Genomic DNA, 26,474 nt, shown 5'->3' on the forward strand with positions numbered 1-26,474 from the left:
CTGAAATAAGGACATAAAATGCTGCGATACTCAACAGATCAAAGGGTTGAGGCAGGGACAATAACAACATTTAAAAGGCATTTGGACATGTGCTTGGTTTCAAGATGCATATGGGTCAAATGTGAACAAATAGGACTCGTTTAAATGGGCACATATGGGGAACATCAAGGCACTGTGAATTCTGGAATCTTGAGCAAAATACAAAGTGAAATTGCACTTTATGAAGTCAAATAGAGATAGGTCAGGTTGGGGGGGGGGGGGGGGTTCCCCCCGCTACGGGTACCATGCAATCCCGTGCTACCTGCTCCATGGTCGGATAGTCGGCGACTAAACCGTCTCCCCCACCTGGTTTGCCAGGGGAGGAGGGGGCTGTGGACCCCCAGCAGGACCAAAAACAAGACCTATCAAAGGGCGGATGAGCTTCTAGCGAGCCAACGGCCATCCACGCTTCAGTAGAAGTTGCGATCACTGTCGTACATAGCATTGTAAGGAATAAATCACACACTCCAAAGTCCTGTATATTCAGTGGCGGAAGTCCGCAGGAACTGGAGTACAGAGATGTGTGGTGTGTCTGTCACCGTTCCTGTTGGAAACCAGCACCACTGCATCGCTAATGTTTTCAACGATGATGAATGAATGAATGACATAAACAGTGAATGCTATCCAATGGTTTACAATGGCACTTTATTTGTCATATGTACCAGGACAGATTGAAATTTATTTTTGTATACAGTTCAGCACAAGTATCACTATACATAAGCACTTAGGTACATCTTTGATAAGCATCTCAGATACAGTACAATTGTATAGCAGTAGTACACTAAGACAGTATACAGAGTTTCCCGTTATGACGCCATTTTCAAGTTATAGGTGTCGAGTTCTTAACCTGACCATGAAGGCCCGTTGTTCTGGCGGCGTTGCAGGGTCGGCCTGGCCAAGCGTAGCTGTGGTGTCCTCCACCGCTGCTCCACCGCTGTAAGCCGCGTCCGGTCCAGGCACTCGGCCACTTGGAGCGCCGCCCGGTCCAGCCGAGCCCCAGGCTGTTACAGGGCCTCCAGCGGCCCACTCCACCATCGAGGTGCACTGCACTCCCAGGGATGGTGCTAAGTTGGTGATGTTGATGTATGAAAGGACCTTGAGCTTCAAACAGATAATTCCCTGAAAGTGGTAACACAGGTAGGTAGGTGGGGTGGTGAAGAAGCATGTGACTTGCTCGCTTTCATATGTCTCGGTATAAAATATAAAAGTTGGGACTTTATGTTGCGACTTGACAAGACGCAAATTGGACTGCACTTGAAAATATTGTGTGTAGTTCTGGTCATCACACGATAGAAAATATGTGGTGGCACTGGAGAGAATGTAGGGGAAACGCATCAGGATGTTGCACGGATTGGAGGACTTGAGTTGTCTCTGTTTCTCTTTCCACTGATGCTGTCTGACCTGCTGAATATTTCCAGCATTTTAATGTTTACATTTATATTTATTTTTGGATCTGGGCATTGATGCAACAGTCCTTCTGGTCACAGTTTTAGTTTAGTTTAGTTTAGTTTAGTGTCATGGTTTAAATCCGCACCTGCAGTTCCTTCCTACACTTATTGTCAAGTGTACCAAGGTACAGTGGAAGGTTTTTGTTGCATGCTAACCAGTCAGCGGAAAGACTATACATGATTACCATCAAGCCATCCACAGTGTGCAGATACATGATAAAGGGAATCATGTTTAGTGCAAGGTATAGTCCAATTAAAGATAGTCCGAGGGTTTCCAATGAAGTAGATGGTTCAGTACCATTCTCGATTTGTATAGTATTGTTGGGCAGAGACTTCTATGATCGTGACCAACAATAATGAAGGACTGCTGATCGATTCCAAGTCAGGATACTCTGTGGCTTGGAGGGAAAGCTGCAAATGGTGGAGATCCTACACACCTGATCCATGGTAAATGACTTAGTGATCTATGAAAAATATGTTAATCTTATTCCCGTACTTATAGTATCCACCTGAGCAAATAGATTTTTTTCACATAAATCTAATTGTAGTTCCACAACTAACATTAAGCTTCTACTTAAATTGTTTTGGGTGAAATATCAGGCATTCATAGCTGGAAATTTAAATGGATGTATAACATTACATACGCTGATAGAATTGTGTGCACTGTGTAACTGTTAAATGTACTTAGATTTATAACTTAAATCCCATCAAATGTTTAATGTCTCCACATAATGCATATTTGAAACGTTGCCAATGTTTAATTCTTTTTAGATAATTGTGGGTTTTCGTGGTACTGCTCAGACTAAGTCATGGGATGCATGGTTTGCAAGGCGTATCATTATGTAATCCAAAACGCTAAAGTAGATCAGTTTCTGTAACTAATTACCACTCAAGGCCAATTAGATCACATTTTTATGTGATGGGGATATTTCTCTTAAAGTTGCCAGCCTATGCAAAGTCAGGAGAAATGAATAGGAAATGAATGGCTTTTGTTCTAATTCTTATGATTATTTTTTTCTAAAACCTGACACAAAACATTTGCATGAATGGTAAATTGCAAGAAAATTAAACATGGACTGCATGCCTCAAGCGTTTATGCAGTCTTGTGGTTCTTCAGTGGGGTCATTTACATAAGGGCAACGTTTCTGCATTCTGCTGTGATAGCCAAAATGTTTAATTGTAATCATCATGAAATGTTTTAAGCTGTCACCCAAGCTCTTAGTCAACATGGGGAACCAACAACCCATTCCTGGAGAAATTGGCACTGAATGCTAAATAGGTGAATTCAAAGGGTGGCTTCTCCATTTTCTCCAACTTCAAGTAAACTTCTCGATCCCCTTCTCACCTACCCATGTCTTCCTCCACTCTACCCCCCTGAGTATATACACCCTTCTCCCACGACCTCCATTGCCCCATTCGCTTTCCCCTCCTACTTCTGTTTATCACTCACCTCATCTTACTCCAAATCCCCCATTTTCCTTTTATCCCCCCTCTTTCCCATGCTGCCTTTCCCCTTCAATCCATATTCTTCACCCAGCTTTACTTTTCACTATAGTTCCTTCCCAATCTGACACCTCATTGTCTCCATTTCACTTCAAGCCTTTATTACTATCCTCACCCATCTGCTAATCACCCCTCTGCATTTCAGTCCACCTACCATTTGCCAGTTTTTGCCACACTACGATCTCTCTCTACCTGCTCTCTCCCCTTTACTCCATCAGTCCTGACCTGAAACATTAGCTATCCATTTCCCTGTGCAGATGCTGAGTTCATCCACCACTCATGATTCCAACATCTGCAGTCTCTTGTGTCTCCCTTGTTATTAATGGAGCTCTGAGAGCATGGGGCAGCATATAGATAAGGTGGGATAGTCAGAGAGGAGAGGCCAGGGAGGAGTTGTGGACATAGGCCCAGACCATCACTCAAACTGACCTTCCATTGCACGGACTCCACCTACACTTCAAACTGCCTCGGCAAAAGCCGTGAGCACATCCAAGGACCAGTCTCACCCAGGTCACTCCCTCTGCTCCCCTCTCCCATCAAACAAGAGGTACAGAAGTTTGAAAACGCATACCTCCACATTCAGGGACAGTTTTTATTTCCAATTGTTATCAGGCAACTGAACCATCCTCTCACTTGCTAGTGTATGGTCCTGACCTGCTGTCTACCTCATTGGAGACCTTTGAACGATCTGCAATCGGACTTTACCGGGCTTTATCGTACAATGTTATACCCTAATTCCTGTATCTGTACACTGTGGATGGCTTGATTGTAATCAGATATAGATATTTATTTAGAAGAAGGGTTTCGGCCCAAAACGCTGTCTTTTTCCTTCGCTCCATAGAGGGAGGGGGGGAGCTGAGGAAAATGTGAGGAGAATAAAACATGGGATTAGTGTAAAATGGATGGTTGACGGATGTCGATATGCTGAAGGGCCGGATTCCACGCTGTATCTCTTTATGACTATGACCCGATCCCATGTATTGATGTTATGCCATTGAAAACAATCCATAGTTCTTCACATGCAATGATATGATTTATAGGTGTTTAAGAAAGAACTGCAGTTGCTGGAAAAATCGAAGGTAGACAAAAATGCTGGAGAAACTCAGCGGGTGAGGCAGCATCTATGGAGCGAAGGAATAGGTGATGTTTCGGGTCAAGACCTTCAGACTGATGTGGGGGTGGGGGGGGGGGTGGGGTGCGCAAGAAGAAAGGAAGAGGCAGAGGCAGTGGGCTGTGGGAGAGCTGGGAAGGGGAGGGGAAGGAGGGAGAAAGAAGGACTACCTGAAATTGGAGAAGTCAATGTTCATACCGCTGGGGTGTAAACTACCCAAGCGAAATATGAGGTGCTGCTCCTCCAATTTGTGGTAGGACTCACTCTGGCCATGGAGGAGGGTCAGGACAGAAAGGTCGGATTCGGAATGGGAGGGGGAGTTGAAGTGCTGAGCCACCGGGAGATCAGGTTGGTTATTGCGAACCGAGCGGAGGTGTTGGGCAAAGCGATCGCCAAGCCTGCGCTTTGTCTCACCGATGTAGAGCAGCTGACACCTAGAGCTGCGGATGCAATAGATGAGGTTTGATGAGGTGCCGGTGAACCTGTGTCTCACCTGATTCCTTGGGTCCTTGGATGGAGTCAAGGGGGGAGGTAAAGCGACAAGTGTAGCATTTCCTGCGGTTGCAAGGGTAAATACCAGGGGAGGGGGTGGTTTGGGTGGGAAGGGACAAATTGACCAGGGAGTTACGGAGGGAACGGTCTCTGCGGAAAGCCGAAAGGGGAGGAGATGGGAAGATGTGGCCAGTGGTGGGATCCCATCGGAGGTGGCAAAAATGTCGGATGACTATCTGTTGTATGTGACGGCTGGTAGGGTGGAAGATGAGGACAAGGGGGGGGGGACTCTGTCCTTGTTACGAGTGGGGGGATGGCGAGTGAGAGCAGAATCATGGGGTATAGAAGAGATCCCGGTGAGAGTCTCATCTATAGTTGAAGAGGGGAACCCCCGTTCCCTAGAGAATGAGGACATCTCCGATGCCCTGGTTTGGAACCTGGTTGCAGATGCGGCGTAGACGGAGGAATAGGGAGTAAGGGATAGAGTCCTTACAGGAAGCAGGGTGGGAAGAAGTGTAGTCCAGATAGCCATGGCAGTCAAAGGTATATAAAGATTTATATGTATAGTCACTATTACAATACATGAAACTGCAAGTTCTTATATACTCTGTTGATACATATCCGGCAGGATACTAGAAGAGTTTCCTTGCTGTTTGTCAAATGATTTTGAACACACAACTGATAGACGAACAGCTTTGAGAAACTGAATGGTCCACGACGCTTCCTATCTTTCTACCCTAATCTTTTTATTCTAATCCATTCTAAAGACAATCAATCTTTAAACATTAATTGATGTTATTATTAATAATATCGATATAAAACAGTAATAATGGCATGTGGTTATCCACGAGGTGTAAACAGTTCTAAAGGTTGTTAAGCTGCATTTATGGATATGATCAGATTTAGTTTAGGTTTAGCTTTAGTGTTAGTTTAGAGATACAGCGCGGAAACAGGCCCTTCGGCCCACCGAGTCCGTGCCGACCAGCGATCCCCGCGCATTCTTAAAGGGGATGGACAGGCTAGATGCAGGAAGATTGTTCCCGATGTTGGGGAAGTCCAGAACAAGGGGTCGCAGTTTAAGGATAAGGGGGAAATCTTTTAGGACTGAGATGAGAAAAATATTTTGCACACAGAGAGTGGTGAATCTGTGGAATTCTCTGACACAGAAAGTAGTTGCAGCCAGTTCATTGGCTATATTTAAGAGGGAGTTAGATGTGGCCCTTGTGGATAAAGGGATCAGGGGGTCTGGAGAGAAGGCAGGTACAGGATACTGAGTTGGATGATCAGCCATGATCATATTGAATGGCGGTGCAGGCTCGAAGGGCCGAATGGCCTACTCCTGCAGCTATTTTCTATGTTTCTATGTTTCTATGAGCACCTACCTACACACTAGGGACAATGTACAATTTTTGCCAATGCCAATTTACCTACAAACCTATACGCCTTTGGAGTGTGGGAGGTAACCGGAGGGCCCGTGGAAAACCCACGGTCACAGGGAGAACATACAAACTCCATGCAGACAGCACCCGTAGTCAGGACCAAACCCAGGCCTCTAGTGTCGTAAGGCAGCAACTCAACCGCAATGATGACATTAATTGACCATTAAATCTGGCCATTAAATGAATTGTCATTAAATCTTGATGAGCAAATATCGAATGGGGATTATGTTTCATTGGACTGGCCATGACAGCCTCACCATGCTTGGTTGTGGATACTTTGCCATGAATAGTTTAAATCAACACTCACAACGCCGAACTAGTGTGGTTTAGTAATACAGTGTGGAAACTGGCCCTTCGGCCCACCGAGTCCGTGCTGACCAGCGATCCTCGCACTTTAACACTATCCTACATACAGTAGGGACAATTTACAATTATACCAAGCCTATTAACCTACAAACCTGCACGCATTTATAGTGTGGGAGGAACCCGGAGCACCCGGGGAAAACCCACGCAGGTCACGGGGCAAACGTACAAATTCCGTGCAGACAAGATCGACCAGTAGTCAAGATCGAACCCGGGTCTCTGGCGCTGTAAGGCAGCAACTACCGCTGCACCACCATGCCGCCCATTTGCCGAACATTGCATCAACGGAGTTTCTGTCTCCATGGTTTGTGGCATTCATGTATCTGCATCGCTGCATTAAACAATATCACAGGGCAACCTCCTTAACCGAAAATAATTCATTCATCAAAACATCTGACATCATTGGTCTATTTTTGAAATTGGAAAACTCAGCATGCAGAGGTTAGTCTAGAATGTAAATGACATCATTCGCTGCTGGCCATTGTAAATATATCTTTCTGTAATTAAGTCGGTTTACAATATATTTGGCCAGTGGGTTCTCACGCACAATTCACGGTGTGTTTGTTTGCACATGCAGAGGGTGTCATCTCTCCAGTGCTCTAATTCTATCTGTCTCCCCTTGTACACAGGAGTTGTGAGTCGTGTCTTGTTGCCACACCCCCGGAGTCCAGGAAAAGGACATGATTCAGACTGTCCCAGACTCAGCGGCTCATTTCAAAGTTAGTCAGTAAAATACATTTCTGCGAGTTTGCTGCCTGTGATGCTCTAATCTGTGGGGGTGATGGTGCTCGGGGGGGGGGGGGGGGGGGGGGGGGGGGGGGGGGTGAAATGTAGCAGAGGACATAAAAAACACTCAGCAGGTCAGACAGCACCTGCTGAGAGAGAAACTGATTTAACAATTCAGATTGATGACATCAGAATTGGTCAAATGTTGCCTGATCTGCTGAGTATTTCCAGCATATTTGTTTTCATTTTTATCTCATATTTTCAGCATCTGCAGTTTTTCATTGCTTTATGGTTCAAGGTAGATCATTGGGAATAGTTTCATTTGTGGTGAACAGTGAGTCTGAGAGCAGGGTGGAACCAGATTTGCCCGAGAGGCCGGGCGAACCATTAGCCCAAGAGCTGAGGGTGGTCCAGCGGTAGAGTCGCTGCCTTACTGCGCCAGAGACCCGGGTTCGATCCTGACCACAGATGCTGTCTGTACAAAGTTTGTACGTTCTCCCCGTGACCTTTGGTGGATTTTCCCTGGGTGCTCCGGTTTCCCCCCCGATTTGTAGGTTAATTGGCTTGGTAAAATTGCAAATTGTCCCTAGTGTGTGTAGGATAGTGTTAGTGAGCGGGGATCGCTGGTTGGCGCAGACTCGGTGGGCCGAAGGGCCTGTATCCGTGCTGTATCACTAAACTAAACAGTGTTTATCCAACTGTCATCACTATTGGATTTCATGGGCTAGGAAATCTCCAGCTAGCCGTGTGAAATCGAAAATTACGTGAAAACCCAAACTGCGCACCCTTACTAATGTATTTAACTAACTCGTCCTCCCCCACCAGACAATGTAGTCATTGACTATCTGACCATCTTATCAGCCTCCGGGGGAAAAGGAATTAGAGTGAGTTGGCGTAGGATTCAAAACTTATTCCCCCCCCCCCTCCCCCCCTCCCATCCTGTCCAATAATCCTCCCTGCCGTCCTCATTTTAAATTTCCTCCATTAAAGGAGGAATGTAATATGAATGAGACAAATATCCACATTACAATACCTGGAAGTGATTTATCGGGCTGGAAAATCTCTGCTCACACAGAAGGGCCAGCAGATCTATCCCCGGGGATTTTAAAAATTCACTGCCTTCGCACAATTGTTGCTGATTTTATATATAACGCGGCAGGAAAAAAAAAGGAGAAGTCTCTCCTGCCGACCCTTTATGGATCACAAAATCATCCTCACTGGCAGGCTAAATGGAGCAGATTCCTGGAATGTAAAAGAAAAAAAACCAGTTGATACCAAAAATAATTAACTCTTTTTTTAATAAAAGAAAATAAACCCAAAATAAACACCAGGTAAATGTGCAAGATTTAGCAGCCAGACATGGGAATAGGGTGATCGAATCCTGCACAGGAAGAGACGTTTGCTATTCTGTTGAGACTAGACTGGGCCATGCGTTCAGAGTTTAATGATGAAGATGCGTTGAGAGGTATTTTCTGTCGCTTGGCTTGGGATTTTGTGAGTTTCAGGCAGAACTCTTTTGGCATGAATTTAGATGGGTTGGGGAGAGTCCATGTTGGGATAAATTGCACATGGTCTGTGAATGGAGGTTTGGAAGAGCCAAGTAACCCTTTGTGATATTTGTTTTATTTAAGTTTCCAGCAGTCCGTTAGAGACACGGGAAGGGTACAATTAGCGGGTTGGGTGTGTATTTCTGTGTCTTGCAGGACCTCTTTTGGTCTGGCGAAATGGATAATCTGGCACGGCTCTGGAACCAAGGGTGCTGGAAAATCGGCGGTAGTTTTAGTTTGGAGATACAGCTTGAAAATAAGCCCTTCAACCCACCAAGTCAATAGACAATAGGCATGTGTACAAGGACCCCCCAGATCCCGTTGTACTTCCCCTTTTCCCAACTTGACGCCACTTAGTCCACGCCAACCAACGCACAACATACACTAGGAAGAAGGGTCTCGACCCGAAACGTCACCCATTCCTTCTCTCCAGAAATGCTGCCTGTCCCGCTCAGTTCCTCCAGCTTTTTGGGTCTATCTATACTAGTTCTATGTTATCCCAGTTTCTCGTCCTACACACTAGGGGCAATTTACAGAAGCCAATTCACCTACAAACCTGTACGTCTTTGGAATGTGGGAGAAAACCAGAGCACCCGTAGTAAAGCCACGTGGTCTCAGGGAAAACTCCGTACAGACAGCACCCGTAGTCCTGATTGAACCCAAGTCTCTGGTCTCTGTAAGGCAACAACACTGTGCTACCTTGTATGACCCGTATCTACAGAACTTGTTTTTATTGTTTATGATGGGTTTTGCAGAATACTATATCGACATATCTGATATGCTGCTGCAAGTAAGAATTTCATGGTTCCGTTTCGGAACATATGACAATAAGACACTCTTGACTTGTTCTTTTAATACAAGGTGAATATGCTGCTTTCTCAGGGTCTGTGTGTGGACTGTCTTGGCAGAAGGGCCTTGAATCCCTGAGCAAGCGTTCCGATCGCTAAATATTTGGCTGAACAGGTTTTGTTTTAAATGACCATGCAGCTACAGTTAGAAGCATGTGGTTAGTGTGTGTCAGGTCTGAAACTTTAACAGTGGGAAAGTAAATTATGGATTTGAAAACTCCCGAAATAAGCAAGGTTTTTCTTGGCAAATTAACTTTGCTCGGAGGAGAAATTACCTTTATATCATAAGGACATGTGTGCCTTTGTGTGCATGTGTGTGTACCCAGTGAGAGGCTTGGTAGGGGGAGAGGTTGTTTTTTTTCTATGCAGCAGTCAATCTCAGTGTCTGAATTCACTGGGATGAACAATAAGCTTTAGCTAAACTTGTTTTGATTTAATAATTCCCGATTAGAGTGAGGACCACAGACCAAATTGGAGAAGAATCGAAGAAAGCATAAAAAAGGCAAACGTTATTTTTATCTTTTGAAAAAATATCCTCTAACCATGCTCCTTCACCATGGTTCCCCTTTTCAGTTTCTCTCTCTTCCCCACATTAGCAATGCCAGTGCTCATATATAAGTTCATAAGTCATTGGAGCAGATTTAGGCCATTCGGCCCATCAATATTCCGCCATTCATATAAACATAGAAACTAGGATAAGGAGTAGGCCATTCGGCCCTTTGAGCCAGCACCACCATTCAATATGATCATGGCTGATCATCCAAAATCAGTACCCCGTCCCTGCTTTCTCCACATATCCCTTGATTCTGTTAGCCCTAAGACCTATATCTAACTCTCTCTTGAGTACAATTCAATCATGGCTGATATACCTTTCCCTCTCAACCCCATTCTCCTGCCTTCTCCCCAAAACCCCTGACACCCGTACTGATCACAAATCTATCAATCTCAAATGAATGAATTCCACAGATTCACCAGCCTCTGACTCAAGATATTCCTCCTCATCTCCTCTCTGAAGGTACGTCCTTTTATTCTGAGGCTATGGCCTCTGGTCCTAGATGCTCCCACTAGTGGAAATATCCTCTCCACATCCACTCTATCCAGACCTTTCACTATTCCGTAAGTTTCAATGAAGTCCCCCCTCATTTCAAATCTTTAAATCCTCACAAGATCTTCATTCCTTCCACTCCCTTGCAGTTCCATTTTGCCCCTACCCCTCTTTCCTGTTTAAAAATCCACCCTCTTTCCCTGTTCTCTGCCTTCTGTTATCTTCTTTATTTCACATTTCTTGCTCTCTGCTTTATTTTTACCCTTCCTCTCTATCCCTCCTTCCTCCTCCATTTTGCCAGTTACACGGGTTTTTTGCAGGTTAAGTGGCTATGGCGGTGAGGTTGGGTGGGGGGGGGGGGGGGGGGGGGGGGGGGGGGGGGGGTGGGGGGAGGAAGGATGATCTATATCCGAAGGCACAAATTTCACATAATTGCAAAAGGGTTAGAAAGACGATGAAGGCATTTTTGAAGCAAAAAATATATTATGATCTGGAATGCATTGCCTTAATGGGTCTTGAAAGCAATTTATTTGCAATTTTAAAGAAGGAAATGGGTGAAGTAGTTAAAAAGGTTAAAAACAGTGCATGACTGTGGAAAAATGAAGCGGGACTAATTGCATTGTTCTTTCAAATGGATTGCTCACATTGGTAGTAAGTTGCTTTGGTCAAATAGTCCAGTTCTTTGATTGTATCTATCCCTTACTTGATCCTGCCTGAAAATAATTTATACTGCTCCCCTCCAGCCCCAAACTTTTAGATTCCTGCCTTTTGTGATTGGGGTCGTTCCACACTTTGTATTGGGACACTGAACAGATTTGCTGCATGCTCTCCAGTGAAACATAGCTTGTCTCAATCTCTTAATTGGAAACATGTTCACGGACGGCATCGGAAAGGTTCTCCACTTGGAAGATACTGGTTAAGCGATTGAAAGAAAAATAAACCTAAGATCCCAACTCGTAAAATGTTCACGTTTCATTATGGTCTAGAAATTAGAACAACGTACAACAAATGACACAACGAAGCAGAAACGATGCAGTCAGCACTATCATTAGAATTTACATTGGCATAATAGATTCCCTGGAACCTGAATAAAGAATGCTACATTGGGTCTTGCACATTTGCAATGGATTGTATTCAATTTGGAGTTGATTTGTGTAATTGTATTTCTATGATAGAAATGTAAATGGAGAGATTATGCTCAATGTATAGAGTTTTATTTGGATTACAATGAGAGTACTGTGTGCATTTATGGTTACCATTATTCTACAAATGTATCAAGAGGCACTAGGGGAGGGGGGGGGGGGGGGTTGGGGGTGCAAAAATGAGTTACAACCATATTATCAGAACTGCAAGGTATTACATACCAGGAAATGATGAGCAGACAGGGTCTCTTCTTTGAATAGCTGTAGACTAATACTAGGGCTCGAAGGGCCGAATGGCCTACTCCTGCACCTATTTTCTATGTTTCTATGTTTCTAACATTTAGGAAGATCTTAAGAAGGAACTGCAGATGTTGGAAAAATCGAAGGAACACAAAAATGCTGGAGAAACTCAGCGGGTGCAGCAGCATCTATGGAGCGAAGGAAATAGGCAACGTTTCGGGTCGAAACGTTGCCTATTTCCTTCGCTCCATAGATGCTGCTGCACCCGCTGAGTTTCTCCAGCATTTTTGTGTACCTTTGGGAAGATCTTCACCAGGGTAGATGCATTGTAAAAGGCCATCCTTGACATTGTTACTAACAGCATTTTGATTGTGAGTCAGGGTGTATCCTTATCCCACCACTCGGATAATGGGGTAACGCTATGTGCAGCACAGTGGCGCAGCGGTAGAGTTGCTGCCTTACAGCGCCGGAGGCCCGGGTTCGATCCTGACTACGGCCGCTGTCGGTAGGGAGTTTGTACTTTCTCCCTGTGACTGCGTTTACCTGCGTGGCTTCTCTCCGGCTGCTCCGGTTCCCTCTCACGTACCAAAGACGCGCAGGTTTGTTGGTTAATTGGCTCCTGTAAAGTGTCGCTGGTGTATGGGTGATGGTCTGTACGGAATCGGTGGGCTGCAAGGCCTGTTTCCACGCTGTGTCTCTAAACTAAACTAAATGACACAATGGGCAGATACTGGAAGAAGCAGTAAAGGTGGGAGTTGAAGTCAGTGTTCAAGTCTGAAGACACTGATTTGATTCTAGCCCTGCCGTACTGCAATGCAAGAAGCCCATTAACCACATTAACCCCAGACCCGGATGACCCTCAGTATTCAGTATTCAGTATTTACTTTAATGTCACTTTAACTGAGTACTTACATACACAGAAGAAACGAAAAAAATTGTTTCTCAATCAGTTCCTGTCAATGCAGTTAATAAAAACAGAATAAATACATATAGCTTTAAAAATTAAAATTGCCATATCTAAAATGGGCCTAAAAATTGAAATAAAAACAGACATTCAGACCGAACAGTGGCTTTGCTTTGACAGGTGCCTAGGCGTCAAAGTATGGGCGAGGTTAGATGTGTTGGTGTATGATATATGGGGAGGGGACAACCTGCTCTTTTTAAAGAAATCCTCAATGACGTACAGGTCAAGTGTGGAGTGATGGTAAGCAGAGATGTTTGCAGAGAAGTGTGTTGATTGAGATTTGTGAAGAAGTGACGACTGATGATGCTGTTGTTCGGGTGCAAGGGATAACATTCTGCTGGAATAAAGGGGTGCTTTAAGGGGCCTTGAGTGTGACAGAAAGGGGCCTGACGGTCAGGAGAAGGAGAGGGGGAAAGACTCGTGCGAGGTCGGCCGTTCCCGACAAAGTATTTGGGAGAAAGACAAAATATGTAGGAAAGAACTGCAGATGCCGGTTTATGACAAAGATCGACACAGAGTGCTGGAGTAACGCAACGGTTCAGGCAGCATCTCTGGGAAAAAGGATTGGTGAAGTTTTGTGTCGTGGCCCTTCTTTAGACTAAAAGTAGAGTGGAGGGGATTGGAGGTAGGAAAAGGCCAGGATAAAGAAGGGCCGGCCGCAGATGGCCAATGAAGGGTGTAGCCCAGAATGGCCAATAGTTGGCTGGCACAGGTCTCCGTGCTCTAATCTATCTATGTAGAACAAAATTCTCCAAGGGATATTTCACTGCGATCTGACACACAGAATATAGGACATAGAACAGTACAGCGGAGGAGCAGGCCCTTCGGCCCACAATGTATGTGCCAAACATGATGCCAAGACCAACTCTGCCTGCACATAATCCACCCCCCCCCCCCCCCCCATTCCTGCATTTCCATGTGCCTATTCAAAAGTCTCTTAATTGCCACTATCATATCTGCTTCCACCACAGCCCCCTGGCATCACATTCCAGGTACTCACCACCCTCTGTGTAAAAAAACTTGCCTTGCACATGTCATTTAAACTTTGCCCCTCCCACCATAAACCTATGCATAGAAACATAGAAATTAGGTTCTGACCCACGAAGGGATGAGTGGCAATAAAGAAATGATATTCAAAACACATGCTGCAGCAGTAAGCGTTTGTGAGCTGAATGGAGCCGTAGAGAGAGCCGCAGCGCGGAGACTGGCCCTTCGGCCCACTGAGTCCGTGCCGACCACCAATCACTCATTTACACTAATTCTGCACAAATCCCATTTTTTATTCTCAATGCGTTCTTTCAATGGGGCAGGTGGAGCCAAGACAAGGCTACACATAGAAAACATAGAAACATAGAAATTAGGTGCAGGAGTAGGCCATTCGGCCCTTCGAGCCTGCACCGCCATTCAATATGATCATGGCTGATCATCCAACTCAGTATCCCGTACCTGCCTTCTCTCCATACCCTCTGATCCCCTTAGCCACAAGGGCCACATCTAACTCCCTCTTAAATATAGCCAATGAACTGGCCTCGACTACACTCTGTGGCAGAGAGTTCCAGAGCAAATATCAAATCCCTCTGGCATTTGATATTTCCATCCTGGGATAAAGGTTAGAAACATAGAAACATAGAAAATATGTGCAGAAAGAGGCCATTTGGCCCTTCGAGTCAGCACCGCCATTCATTGTGATCATCCTCAATCAGTAACCTGCCTTCTCCCCATACTCCTTGATTCCACCAGCCTCCTCGAGCTCTGTCTAACTCCCTTTTAAATTCATCCAGTGAATTGGCCTCTACTGTCTTCTGTGGCAGAGAATTCCACAAATTCACAACTCTCTGGGTTAAAAAGTTTTTTTTCTCATCTCAGTTTTAAATGGCCTCCCCGTTTTTCTTAGACTGTTGCCCCTGGTTCTGACTCCCCCAACATTGGGAACATTTTTCCTGCATCTAGCTTTTCCAGTCCTTTTATAATTTTATGTTTCTATAAGATATCCTCTCATCCTTCTAAATTCCAGTGAATACAAGCCCAGTCTTTCCAATCTTTCCTCATATGACAGTCCCGCCATCCCGGGGTTTAACCTCGTGAACCTACGCTGCACTACCTCAATTGCAAGGATGTCCTTCCTCAAATGACAAAAACTGCACACAATACTCCAGATGTGGTCTCACCAGAGCCCTGTACAACTATTCTCAAGTCCATTCATTATGAAGGCCAACATGCCATGAGCTTTCTTCACTGCCTGCTGTTCCTGCATGTTTACTTTCAGTGACTGTTGTACAAGGACACCCAGGTCTCGTTGCACTTCCCTTTTTTTCTAATCTGACACCATTGAGATAATAATCTGCCTCCTTGTTCGTGCAGCAAAAGTGGATAACCTCACATTTATCTACATTATACTGCATCCGCCATGCTTCTGTCCACTCACCCAACCTGTCCAAGTCACCCTGCAACCTCCTAGCATCCTCTTCGCAGTTCACACTACCACCCAGCTTTGCGTCATCTGCAAATTTGCTAGTGTTACTTTTAATTCCATCATCTAAATCATTAATGTTGTAAATAGTTGCGGCCCCAGCACCGAGCCTTGCGACACTCCACTCGTCACTGCCTGCCATTCCGACAGGGACTCGTTTATTCCTACTCTTTGCTTCCTGTCTGCCAAACAATTCTCTATCCTTGTCAATACCCTACCCCCATAACCACAGTGGCATTACCTTTGTTACATGCCAATTTTAATTCCTGCTGCAACTTGCACACTATATCCAGGCTATTATTTGGGGTTCTGGCAGTCGACCCTATCTATGCCATTCATGATTTTATATACTTCTATCAGGTCTCTCTTCATTCCAGAGAAAACAGTTCAAATCTGTCCAATGTCCACTTGTCGCTAACATCACCTACTCCAGGCTTCATTCTGGTAAGCCACCTCTGCACCCTTTCTTATGATGTGGCGATTAAAACTGCAAGCAGTACTCCAATTGTGACCTCAGCTAAAGCCCTATAAAGCTACAACACAATTTCCTGATTCTTACAGTACACTCAATGCCCCGACCAATGAAGCCAAGCATACCATATGCCTTCTTGCAGATGCTGGTTTATACCAAAGATAGACACAAAGTGCTGGAATAACTCAACAGGTCAGGCAGCATTTTTGGAGAAAAATGATGGATGACGTTTTGAGTCCAGATCCTTCTTCAGACTGAAAGTAGAGGGGGGGGGGGGGTGGGGTGGGAGAGGACAATGGGAGGTGAAGAGCTGTAGGCGAGAAAAGACCAGGACTAATCAGGGCCAGCCACAAATGATCTCAGGCAGGGCGTTACCTACCAAGACCTTCGCTACACCTTCTCTAGCTTCCCTAGCCAACAATGGACCTACCAGGCAATGCCCTGCCTGAGGTCATTTGTGGCTGGCCCTGAGTGGTCCTGGTCTTTTCTTACCTCCAGCTCTTCATCTCTCCCCTCACCCCCCCCCTCCCCCCCCTCCCCTCCCCCCCCCCCCCCCACCCCCCCAACCCCAACTTTCAGTCGGTAACTAGAACCAGAAACTAGAAGGGTAGGTGATCTCATTGAAGCAAAACAATTTTCGTCAGGGTTTGTTGGGATTAATGCAGTGTTGCTGAGAAGAAGTGGGGAGAATAAGTGTTCGGCACGGACTCGAAGGTCCGAGATGGCCTGTTTCCGTGCTGTAATTGTTATATGGTTATATGGTTATATGGTTATATGCTGTTTCTCCAGGCTGGGTTGTCTAGAACCAAGGCTCATTCAAGGAACCAAAGCAAAGGGCAATCTTTCAGGACATAGTTATAGATAGAATCCTAGTCACTGCGCAGAAATAGGCCTTTCAACTTGTCCTTGGTGATCAAGATGCCCCATCTACGCCAGTCCCGCCCACCTGTGTTTGGCCCATATCCCTCTAAGATGTGTGAAGATTGAAGAAATGTCTTCCCTCCAAGTATAGTGACTCTTCATAATTCTCAAGGAAGAGTTCCATGGATTTTTAAAGTCTTAGAGTTGTACAGCATGGAAACTGTCTATTTTGTCCATACCCACCTTTATGCCCATCTATACAAACCCAATTTAATTGGCCTAGGTCCAATTCCTTCTATGCCTTGCCTTTTTATTAAGGATTCAGTCTAGCACAGAATATTGGTGTTGACGTAAATGATTAGCCATGATCTTATTGAATGGTAAAGTAGGGACAGAAGGCCGACTTGCTACTCTGAACACTGTTATATAGGTTATGTCGCTGGCAAAGGCCTCTTGTGTGTACTGACTCCCTACATGCAGAGCCCACATGGTGGAGGCCAAGTTAGTGGGTGTTTTTAAAGCAGAGATTTCTAGGTTCTTCAATAGTTTAGTTTAAAGGTACAGCGCGGAAACAGGTCCTTCGGCCGACTGAGTCGACACCGACCAGTGATCCCCGCACACTAGGACTATCCTATACAGCAGGGACAATTTACAATTTTAAGGAAGCCAATTAACCTACAAACCTGTACGTCCTTGGAGTGTGGGAGGAAACCCGTGCACCCAGAGAAAACCCATGCGGTCACTGGGCGAACGTACAAACTCTGCACAGACAGCACCAACGATCAGGATCGAACCTGGGTCTCTGGAGCTGTAAGGCAGTAACTTTACCAATCCGCCACCGTGACAAAGTTTACACGGAGAAGGCTGGAGAATGGAGTTCGAAGGGAAAAATTGATCAGCCATGATCGAATGGCGTAGCAGGCTTGATGGGACAAATGGCGTAATTCTGCACCTACATCTTATGATCCTATAATCTACACCCTCACCACAGTGTTCAGAGAGTTGGTATGTATGACCAGCTAGTTGTGCACATCAAATTGAGTGGAGATCTTCTTCCTCAGTGCCAAGCAACCAAACGTTAGCTAGGTGGGAGTTTGTGTTTACCTGAATGAAGAACGGTCGGGTAGCAGTTGTGATTAAGAGTTGTACGTTTTATGTGCAGCATCTTGCCCTGGTTCATATGGCTGGGAATTATTCACGCATTAGGATTCCAGCACATGCTTTGCAGCCTGATTCAATTTCTACTGAGTGTTTCCAGGTGTGGTCGAGCAAAGCTACAGGGCCAGCAACACAGAATTCAGAAGAAACTTCCTTCCAAAAGAGTGATGAGGATGTGGAAATAGAGGTGCGGAAATCATATGAGGGGCGGAAAACAGTGGCCTTTGTCGATAGACTTTAGATGGTGAAAGGTAGATGGTGACTTGAGTGGATCTTGATATGTCATTACTTGTCCTTAAGACTTGTTATAAAACTGGTGTCAATCTCTTCAAGGGCAGCAAGCAGCGTGGCAAATTTAACATGGCATGAATGAAAATAGACCTAGGGAGAATAAATTGAGTTTGTATAGATGGGCAAAAAAGGTTTGTACGAACATGATGGACCCCACTGTTATCATGGAGGTGGATCCAGGAATTAGACTGAGCAACTCTGGAGGGTTTGCAACACATTTCCACATTAGGTTGGTGCATGTCTTAGTTTAGTTTAGTTTAGAGATACAGTGGGGAAACATGCCCTCCAGCTCACCGAGTCTGTGCCGACCAGCGATCCCCGTACACTAGCACTATCCTACACACTAGGGACAATTTACAGTCTGTACTGAGGTCAATTTACCTACAAACCTGTGTGCCTTTGGAGTGTGGGCGGAAAACGGAGCACCCAGGGAAAACCCACGAGGTCATGGGGCGAACGTACAAACTCCGTACAGACAACAACCGTAGTCAGGATAGAACCTGGGTACCTGGCGCTGTGAGGCAGCAACTCTACCACTGTGCCACCATGCCGGCAATGCCTTGGAGGGAGAGCTGGAGGGAATGCTATTCCCACTGGACTGGTGTCTTCATTTTTCCAGATTGAAGCTGTTGTGTTGTTGAGACGAGTATTGGTACAATAACTTGCCATGGTGACGAAAATGGTTGTGAAGTGATGTGGGGTATGTCTGGTTCCTTACATAGAAACATAGAAACATAGAAAATAGGTGCAGGAGTAGGCCATTCGGCCCTTCGAGCCTGCACCACCATTCAATATGATCATGGCTGATCATCCAACTCAGTATCCTGTACCTGCCTTCTCTCCATACCCCCTGGTCCCTTTAGCCACAAGGGCCACATCTAACTCCCTCTTAAATATAGCCAATGAACTGGTCTCAACTACCTTCTGTGGCAGAGAATTCCACAGATTCACCACTCTCTGTGTGAAAAATGTTTTTCTCATCTCGGTCCTAAAAGATTTCCCCCTTATCCGTAAACTGTGACCCCTTGTTCTGGACTTCCCCAACATCGGGAACAATCTTCCTGCATCTAGCTTGTCCAACCCCTTAAGAATTTTGTAAGTTTCTATAAGATCCCCCCTCAATCTTTTAAATTCTAGCGAGTACAAGCCGAGTCTATCCAGTCTTTCTTCATATGAAAGTCCTGACATCCCAGGAATCAGTATGGTGAACCTTCTCTGCACTCCCTCTATGGCAAGAATGTCTTTCCTCAGATTACATGAGCCACCCTGTTTAATGGACTTTGTCAACAGCAGATAAGAGAGGTTTGGAGAGATATGGACCAAACTAGTGCAGGTGGGACTAGTGTCGCTGAGACATGTTGGCCGATATAGGCGAGTTGGGCCGAAGGACCTGTTTCTACACTGTATCACTCTTTGACTCTATGACTCCATGAGCAGCTTTAAATTCCAGTCCACCTGCTGCCAGGTGCTGTTGGGCTATTCTTGTTACAGCTGGACATGGTGGGACAGGGGACTGAGGACTGACTGGAGGAGAACCGGCTGGCGAAAGGCCATTAAAAAAAGGGTTTTAAAGCACCCTTCAGAGGATGAGATTATATTTCACTTTAATATTGCACTTGTCAAACTATTCAGTCAGTGGTATAATTAATTCCAGAACGTGAAATACAGTCAACTCCATTTCGATGAAAACCAGATCGGGGGACTTTTTCAGAAAGCCCTGACTTGCTCCCAGTTCATTCCAGTGGTTTTCCGTGGCATTTTAATTCAAGCCTTTAAATGCGACGTCGAGACAGAGAGAAATGTTCTTCATTTTTATGATGAGGGGTGAAATTGCAGCTGAAACAAAACTGAACCAGACACACAGCCTTAAATATAACGGTATCAGAGTGCACTCTGGCAGTCCTGGCTAGATACTTGAAAAATAAATAGTGTGTAAAAATAATCTGATTTTCTGATCCAGTAATATATAGCCTTAAGTATCACGGTATCAAACTGTACTCCTTCAAGCCTAGCTCGAACCCTGAAAAAATAAATTGTGTTTAAAAATAACCTGATTTTCCAATGATAATTGAAGTCAGTCAAAAACGTTGTGCGATGTCAGGAATTCTGGATTCTGATTCATTTCTTTCTGCTTGAGTATATTTCGTTGCATATCCCGCAATCCCCTTCCCAATCTCAATGGACTACACACCGATCGGTGCGTGGATAGGACAGACAGGCTTAGAGGGATGTGGGCCAAACGCGGCAGGTGGGACTAGTGTAGATGGGTTTTTTTGGTCAGCATGGGCCAAAGGGCCTGTTTCCATGTTGTATTGCTCTCTGACTCTAAGAGGGAAAGAGTGAGCTATCATGATATCTGGGGAGATGGGAAAGCCAGAGGGAATGGCGAGATTTGTAGGTTGTGAGAGGCAATGTGGTAGATGTGAGGTCTGATTGTTTGCCTGGTTAATCACTCTGACCCACTTCCTGGGAGTAGATCGGACCCCTGCTAATCTCTCCACACCCACTTGGCTGAGCAGATTGGTCCACTGCCGCCCAAGCTGCCTCCTGACAGGGGCGGCACACTGGCGCAGTGGTAGAGTTGCTGCCTAACAGCGCCTGGTTCGATCCCGTCTACTAGTGCTGTCTGTAAGCTCTCCCTGTGATCGTGTGGGTATTCACCGCATGCTCCGGTTCCCTCCCACACTCTAAAGACGTACAGGTTTGCAGGTTAATTGGCTTTGGTAAAAGAATTGTAAATGTTCCCTAGTGTGTAGGATAGTGCGAGTGTTCAGGGTGATGATCGCTGGTCGGCGCGGACTCAGTGGGCCGAAGGGCCTGTTTCCGCGCTGTATCTCTCAAGTCTAAAGTCTGAAGTTCTGGCAGCAGATTCATCACTCGCCCTCTGTGAATGAATTGTTGCCTGGTCTCCCCTTCTTTCACCCGGCTTGTCCCCCGAGTACAAATTTGTTGCCCAGCTCCAACACACCTCTTCATAGCAGATTAATTACTTGACCTCCTTCTGTTAAAACCAGATGTGAAGGGTTGAATTTCACATGGAATATTTATAATTTTTCATTCTTACACATCTGACATCCAGTTATTTGAGCGAGAGGGGGCTTAACACGATCCTCTTTGCCGCAGAAAGTAATTAATTTGGCTGTAAAGTTCTTTGGGAGACTGTGAGATCAGGAAATGTGGTGGTGAAGCTGCAGCTTTATTAAACAATGGCAGGAAGGGGGCAGTCTAAGCATGACGTGAATGCTGCTGGTGAACAAAACTGAAAGTCCTAGACAATGGACACTTTGAGGATGACAAGAATTGTTCTGTTTTCCTGTGCTTTCTGTGCAGGCTTGCTTGGAACATAGGACATAGAACGGTACAGCACAGGAACAGGCCCTTCGGCCCACAATGTCTGTGCCGAACATAATACCAAGTTAAACTAACCTCCTTTGCCTGCAAGTGATCTAGTGGGTGTATGGAACGAGCTGCCGGAGGAGGTAGTAGTAGCAGATATTTTAGACAGGTACATGGATAGGGTAGGTTTAGAGGGATATGGGCAGGTGGCACTAATGTAGATGGGACATGTTGGTCGATGTGGGCAAGTTGGGGCGAAGGGCCTATTTCTAAGCAGCATGACTCTATCCATCGGGACGACAGATGGCACAATGGGCTAAGTGTTCGGCTGGCAACCGGAAGGTAGCCGGTTCGAATCCCGCTTGGAGTGCATACTGTCGTTGTGTCCTTGGGCAAGACACTTCACCCACCTTTGTCTGTGTGTGAATGTGTGTGAATGTGTGTGAGTGATTGGTGGTGGTCGGAGGGGCCGTAGGCGCAGATTGGCAGCCACGCTTCCGTCAGTCTGCCCCAGGGCAGCTGTGGCTACAGAAGTAGCTCACCACCACCGAGTGTGACTGAGGAGTGAATGAATAATGCGATGTAAAGCGCCTTGAGTATTAGAAAGGTGCTATATAAATCCCATCCATTATTATTATTATTATTATTATCCATATCCTACCATTCCCTGCATATCCATGCTCCTATCCAAAAGCCTTAAAATATCATAATCGCATCTGCCTCCACCACCACCTCTGCCAGCACGTTCCAGGCACCCACCTCTCTCTGTAAAAAAACAATGAGCTTGCTCATCTCCTTTAAGCTTCAAACCCTCCCACCTTAAAGCTATGCCCACCATTCCTTGACACTTCCATCCTGACTTTCAGTTAATGACTGTTTTCCATGACAATATACACAGAATAAGTAATGAACCACCGTGAAAACTCTGAATGTTTTTTTTGAAACTCTGAGTGTTCAGAACGTGGACAAATTTGAAAGTCTACTCCCCAAACAAATAAATAATGGGAGATTCCATCTATCACAAAAATAACATCAGGCCCAATCCACTCAGAGTTCTTCAGCAAAGTTCCCTAATCTTCAGCCCTTATCCTCTCTACTATGGCGGTCCATAAAACACAAATTATCAAAACATTTGGGGTGGCACTGTAGCGCAGCGGCAGAGTTGCTGCCTTACAGCCCCAGAGACCAGGGTTCAATCCTGACTACTGGTGCAGTCTGTACAAAGTTTGTATGTTCTCCCTGGGACTGCGGGGGTTTTCTCCATGTGCTCTGGTTTCCTCCCACACTACAAAGACGTACGGGTTTGCAGGTTAATTGGCTCCTATAAAATTGTAAATTGTCCCCAGTGTGTGTCGGACAGTGTTAGTATAGGGGATAATTGCTGGTCGGTGCGGACTTCGAGGGCCGAAGGGCCTGTTTCTGCATTGTATCTCTGAAGTCTAATGTCTAAAACGAATGTTCTTGGGGAACTACAAGGAAGGAGATGCTTTGCAAAGCCACTTCTCACACCTACTCTTAGTGTGAGAAAATTACCCCTCAGACTCCTATTAAATCTTTCCCACTTCAGCTTAAACCTATGTCCTCTGGTCCTCAATTCCCCTACTCTGGGCAAGAGACTCTGTGTGTCTACCCGATCTATTCCTCTCATGATTTTGTACACCTCTATCAGATCACCCCTCATCTTCCTGCACTCCAAGGAATACATTCCCAGCCTACTCAACCTCTCCTAATAGCTCAGACCTTCGAGTCCTGGCAACATCCTCGTAAAAGTGTAGAGTACCATTGTTAAAAAAATGCTGTGGAAAACATCCTCGTATCCTACAGTATAGAAATCTGGATGGCCAAAGACTTCATAACCAGTTGTTTGTCTCTGCTCCTGCGGCTGAGTGTAGGTGAAGTGAATGAAGAGTTTCCATCCCCTCCCTCTGCCCAGTTCTCCCACCAGTCTTCCTGTCTCTGACTACATTCTATCTCTGCCCTGCCCCACTCCCCTGACATCAGTCTGAAGAAGGGCCTCAACCCGAAACGTCACCCAGACACTGCCTGTCCCGCTGAGTTACTCCAGCATTTTGTGTCTACCTTTGTCCTAGACAGACTTGTTTAAGATGGGAACACTCCTCAAACAGTTATGGATATTGAGCCTTTAAGAAGGAACTGCAGATGCTGGAAAATCGAAGGTACACAAAAATGCTGGAGAAACTCAGCGGGTACAGCAGCATCTATGGAGCAGAGTCTGACGAAGGGTTTCGGCCCAAAACGTTGCCTATTTCCTTTGCTCCATAGATGCTGCTGCACCCGCTGAGTTTCTCCAGCATTTTTGTGTACCATGGATATTGAGCCGTTTTGAAGACTGCACTTGGTGCCTCTGAGGTCTGGTCACGTTCACTGATCCAACTCTTGTGAACATGTGGGGAAAATATGAGCAGTCACGGAGCAGATATTGCGAGAGGTTTTTTTTTTTTATGGGACAGGAATCTGCTTCAGGGTGTCATTGCCAAGATGTGGCAGAGACGAACACACTTACTCACGTGCCTGATCGGCTCATTCTGTGCTCCAGATGTCCGGCCAACTGCAGCTCTACGCTCCTTTCTGCCACATTTGCAACAAAAGGTAGAGACTGCCGCTCTTTAATTCTCTTTTGCTGACCGATATTTTGTGCGATCTTGTGGAGTGGGAGCAAGTGAGGGAGGAGGACGGGGAGCTGTGAAGGGAAGGAGGAGGGAAACAGACTTTTCCCTCCTACTTCAGAATAACAATCCTTCATAATTTCCTGAATGCGAACAGCAACATTGTTTTGTGAGGGGAATGGAACGAATGTGTGTCGTGAAATGATGGCGAGACACAGATGAATCTCTGGTTGGGAAGTAGTCTTTGAAGCAGTCTTCATTTGGGTGGGATGAGGGGGTGCAACTTCATAACCATTACGTAGAATTAACCACTTAAATTTATTTGGAAACCCATACTCAGATCAGACTGTTTCATATGTTATACTGTAAACTAAATTAATCGGCATGCATACCAGTCCTTAAAGGGCAAATATTGGTACTTGCTTTTATACCACCCTGCTTCATATAATTTTCCACATAATTAATGGTGCCGAGATGAGAAAAACATTTTTCACACAGAGAGTGGTAAATCTCTGGAACTCTCTGCCACAGAAGGTAGTTGAGGCCATTTCATTGGCTATATTTAAGAGGGAGGTAGATGTGGCCCTTGTGGCTAAAGGGATCAGGGGGTATGGAGAGAAGGCAGGTACAGGATACCGAGTTGGATGATCAGCCATGATCATATTGAATGGCGGTGCAGGCTCGAAGGGCCGAATGGCCTACTCCTGCACCTATTTTCTATGTTTCTATGTTTTCTATGTGTAGCCTTGTCTTGGCTCCACCTGCCCCATTGTAAGAACGCATTGAGAATAAAAAATGGGATTTGTGCAGGATTAGTGTAAATGAGTGATTGGTGGTCGGCACGGACTCAGTGGGCCGAAGGGCCAGTCTCCGCGCTGCGGCTCTCTCTACGGCTCCATTCAGCTCACAAACGCTTACTGCTGCAGCATGTGTTTTGAATATCATTTCTTTATTGCCACTCATCCCTTCGTGGGTCAGAAACTAATAAAGTCACACACTAAAGGCAAGCTGAAAAGTCTTGGCTAATACAGCAATGAAGTAGTGAAAGGGCGTTGAAATATATAAGGTGACGTTCTTCAGATGGGATATTAAATTGGGGCCGTGCCTATGCTGCCAGATGAAGTCGATAGTACAGATTAAAAGGGGAGGTTATCCCCTAATATCCTGGCAGATATTAACTTTCATTCAACAACAACGAAACCGATTATGTAATCATATTCACATTTCTGTTTGTTGGGATTTTTATGACGTACGCTGGCTCCCATGTTCCCTATATTTCAACTGTTATGTTTTTCCAAAGTACCTTATTGAGAGTAAAGAGTAAGTATCCAGAGCAATGTAAAAGTGCAATGTAAATTCAAACCATTCTTTAATTCTTCTATACTGGCGCAGTGGAAGCAACGTGATCCATCATGATTTAGTGAAATTGGTGAAAGCGCAAAAAATAAAAATAACAGTGCCACATTTTTTGAAGTAATTGTCGCATGAAGGGACAAAATGATACTTGGCTGAATGTGCAGTAAATGGTAGCGATACAACTATGAATGGTCAGAAACATCAGAAAAACGGAGCAAGTTAGATTGAGGGGGGATCTTATAGAAACTTACAAAATTCTTAAGGGGTTGGACAGGCTAGATGCAGGAAGATTATTCCCGATGTTGGGGAAGTCCAGAACTAGGGGTCACAGTTTAAGGATAAGAGGGAAGTCTTTTAGGATCGAGATGAGAAAATCATTTTTTACACAGAGACTGGTGAATCTGTGGAATTCTCTGCCACAGAAGGTAGTTGAGGCCAGTTCATTGGCTATATTTAAATGGGAGTTAGATGTGGCCCTTGTGGCTAAAGGGATCAGGGGGTATGGAGAGAAGGCAGGTATGGGATACTGAGTTGGATGATCAGCCATGATCATATTGAATGGCGGTGCAGGCTCGAAGGGCCAAATGGCCTACTCCTGCACCTATTTTCTATGTTTCTATGTTTCTATGTCAAGAAACATCAGAAAAGCCGAGCAAGTTGAACCTGTGGAGGAAGATAGCATTTCATCAACATAATTGACCATAGTCATAGAGTCATACAGTGTGAAAACAGGCCCTTCGCCCAACTTGCCCACACCGACCAACATGTCCCATCAACGCTAGCCCCAGCTGCCTGCTTTTGGCTCATATCCCTCTATACCTGTCCTATCTTTCCATGTACCTGTTTAATCGTTTCTTAAATGTTGCAATAGTCCCTGCCTCAACTACCTCCTCCGGCAGCTCATTCCACACACCCACCACTCTCTGTGTGCAAAAGATTCCCCTTCAGATTCCTATAAAATGTTGTTGGGCACTAACATTGTGGGCCGAAGGGCCT

The 26,474-nt window shown here is 45.4% G+C and overlaps 1 protein-coding gene across 10 annotated transcripts in view; it reads left to right on the forward strand.

Moving 5' to 3' along the window:
• erg (ETS transcription factor ERG) overlaps positions 1-26,474 on the forward strand; it is a 218,023-nt gene that overhangs the window by 43,020 nt on the left and 148,529 nt on the right. For 8 of the 10 annotated variants that reach the window (XM_033032476.1, XM_033032473.1, XM_033032475.1 and 5 more), the window contains one exon: positions 7,025-7,114. The exons of the other annotated variants lie outside the window; for them this stretch is intronic. In XM_033032476.1, the coding sequence (XP_032888367.1) occupies positions 7,076-7,114 (39 nt within the window). In that variant the 5' untranslated portion in view covers positions 7,025-7,075. Of the gene's footprint in view, positions 1-7,024; positions 7,115-26,474 lie in introns of those variants that run through there. 10 annotated transcript variants of the gene reach the window in all.

Source organism: Amblyraja radiata, chromosome 14 (assembly GCF_010909765.2).
Source record: "Amblyraja radiata isolate CabotCenter1 chromosome 14, sAmbRad1.1.pri, whole genome shotgun sequence".
In the NCBI taxonomy this organism is placed as follows: Eukaryota; Metazoa; Chordata; class Chondrichthyes; order Rajiformes; family Rajidae; genus Amblyraja; species Amblyraja radiata.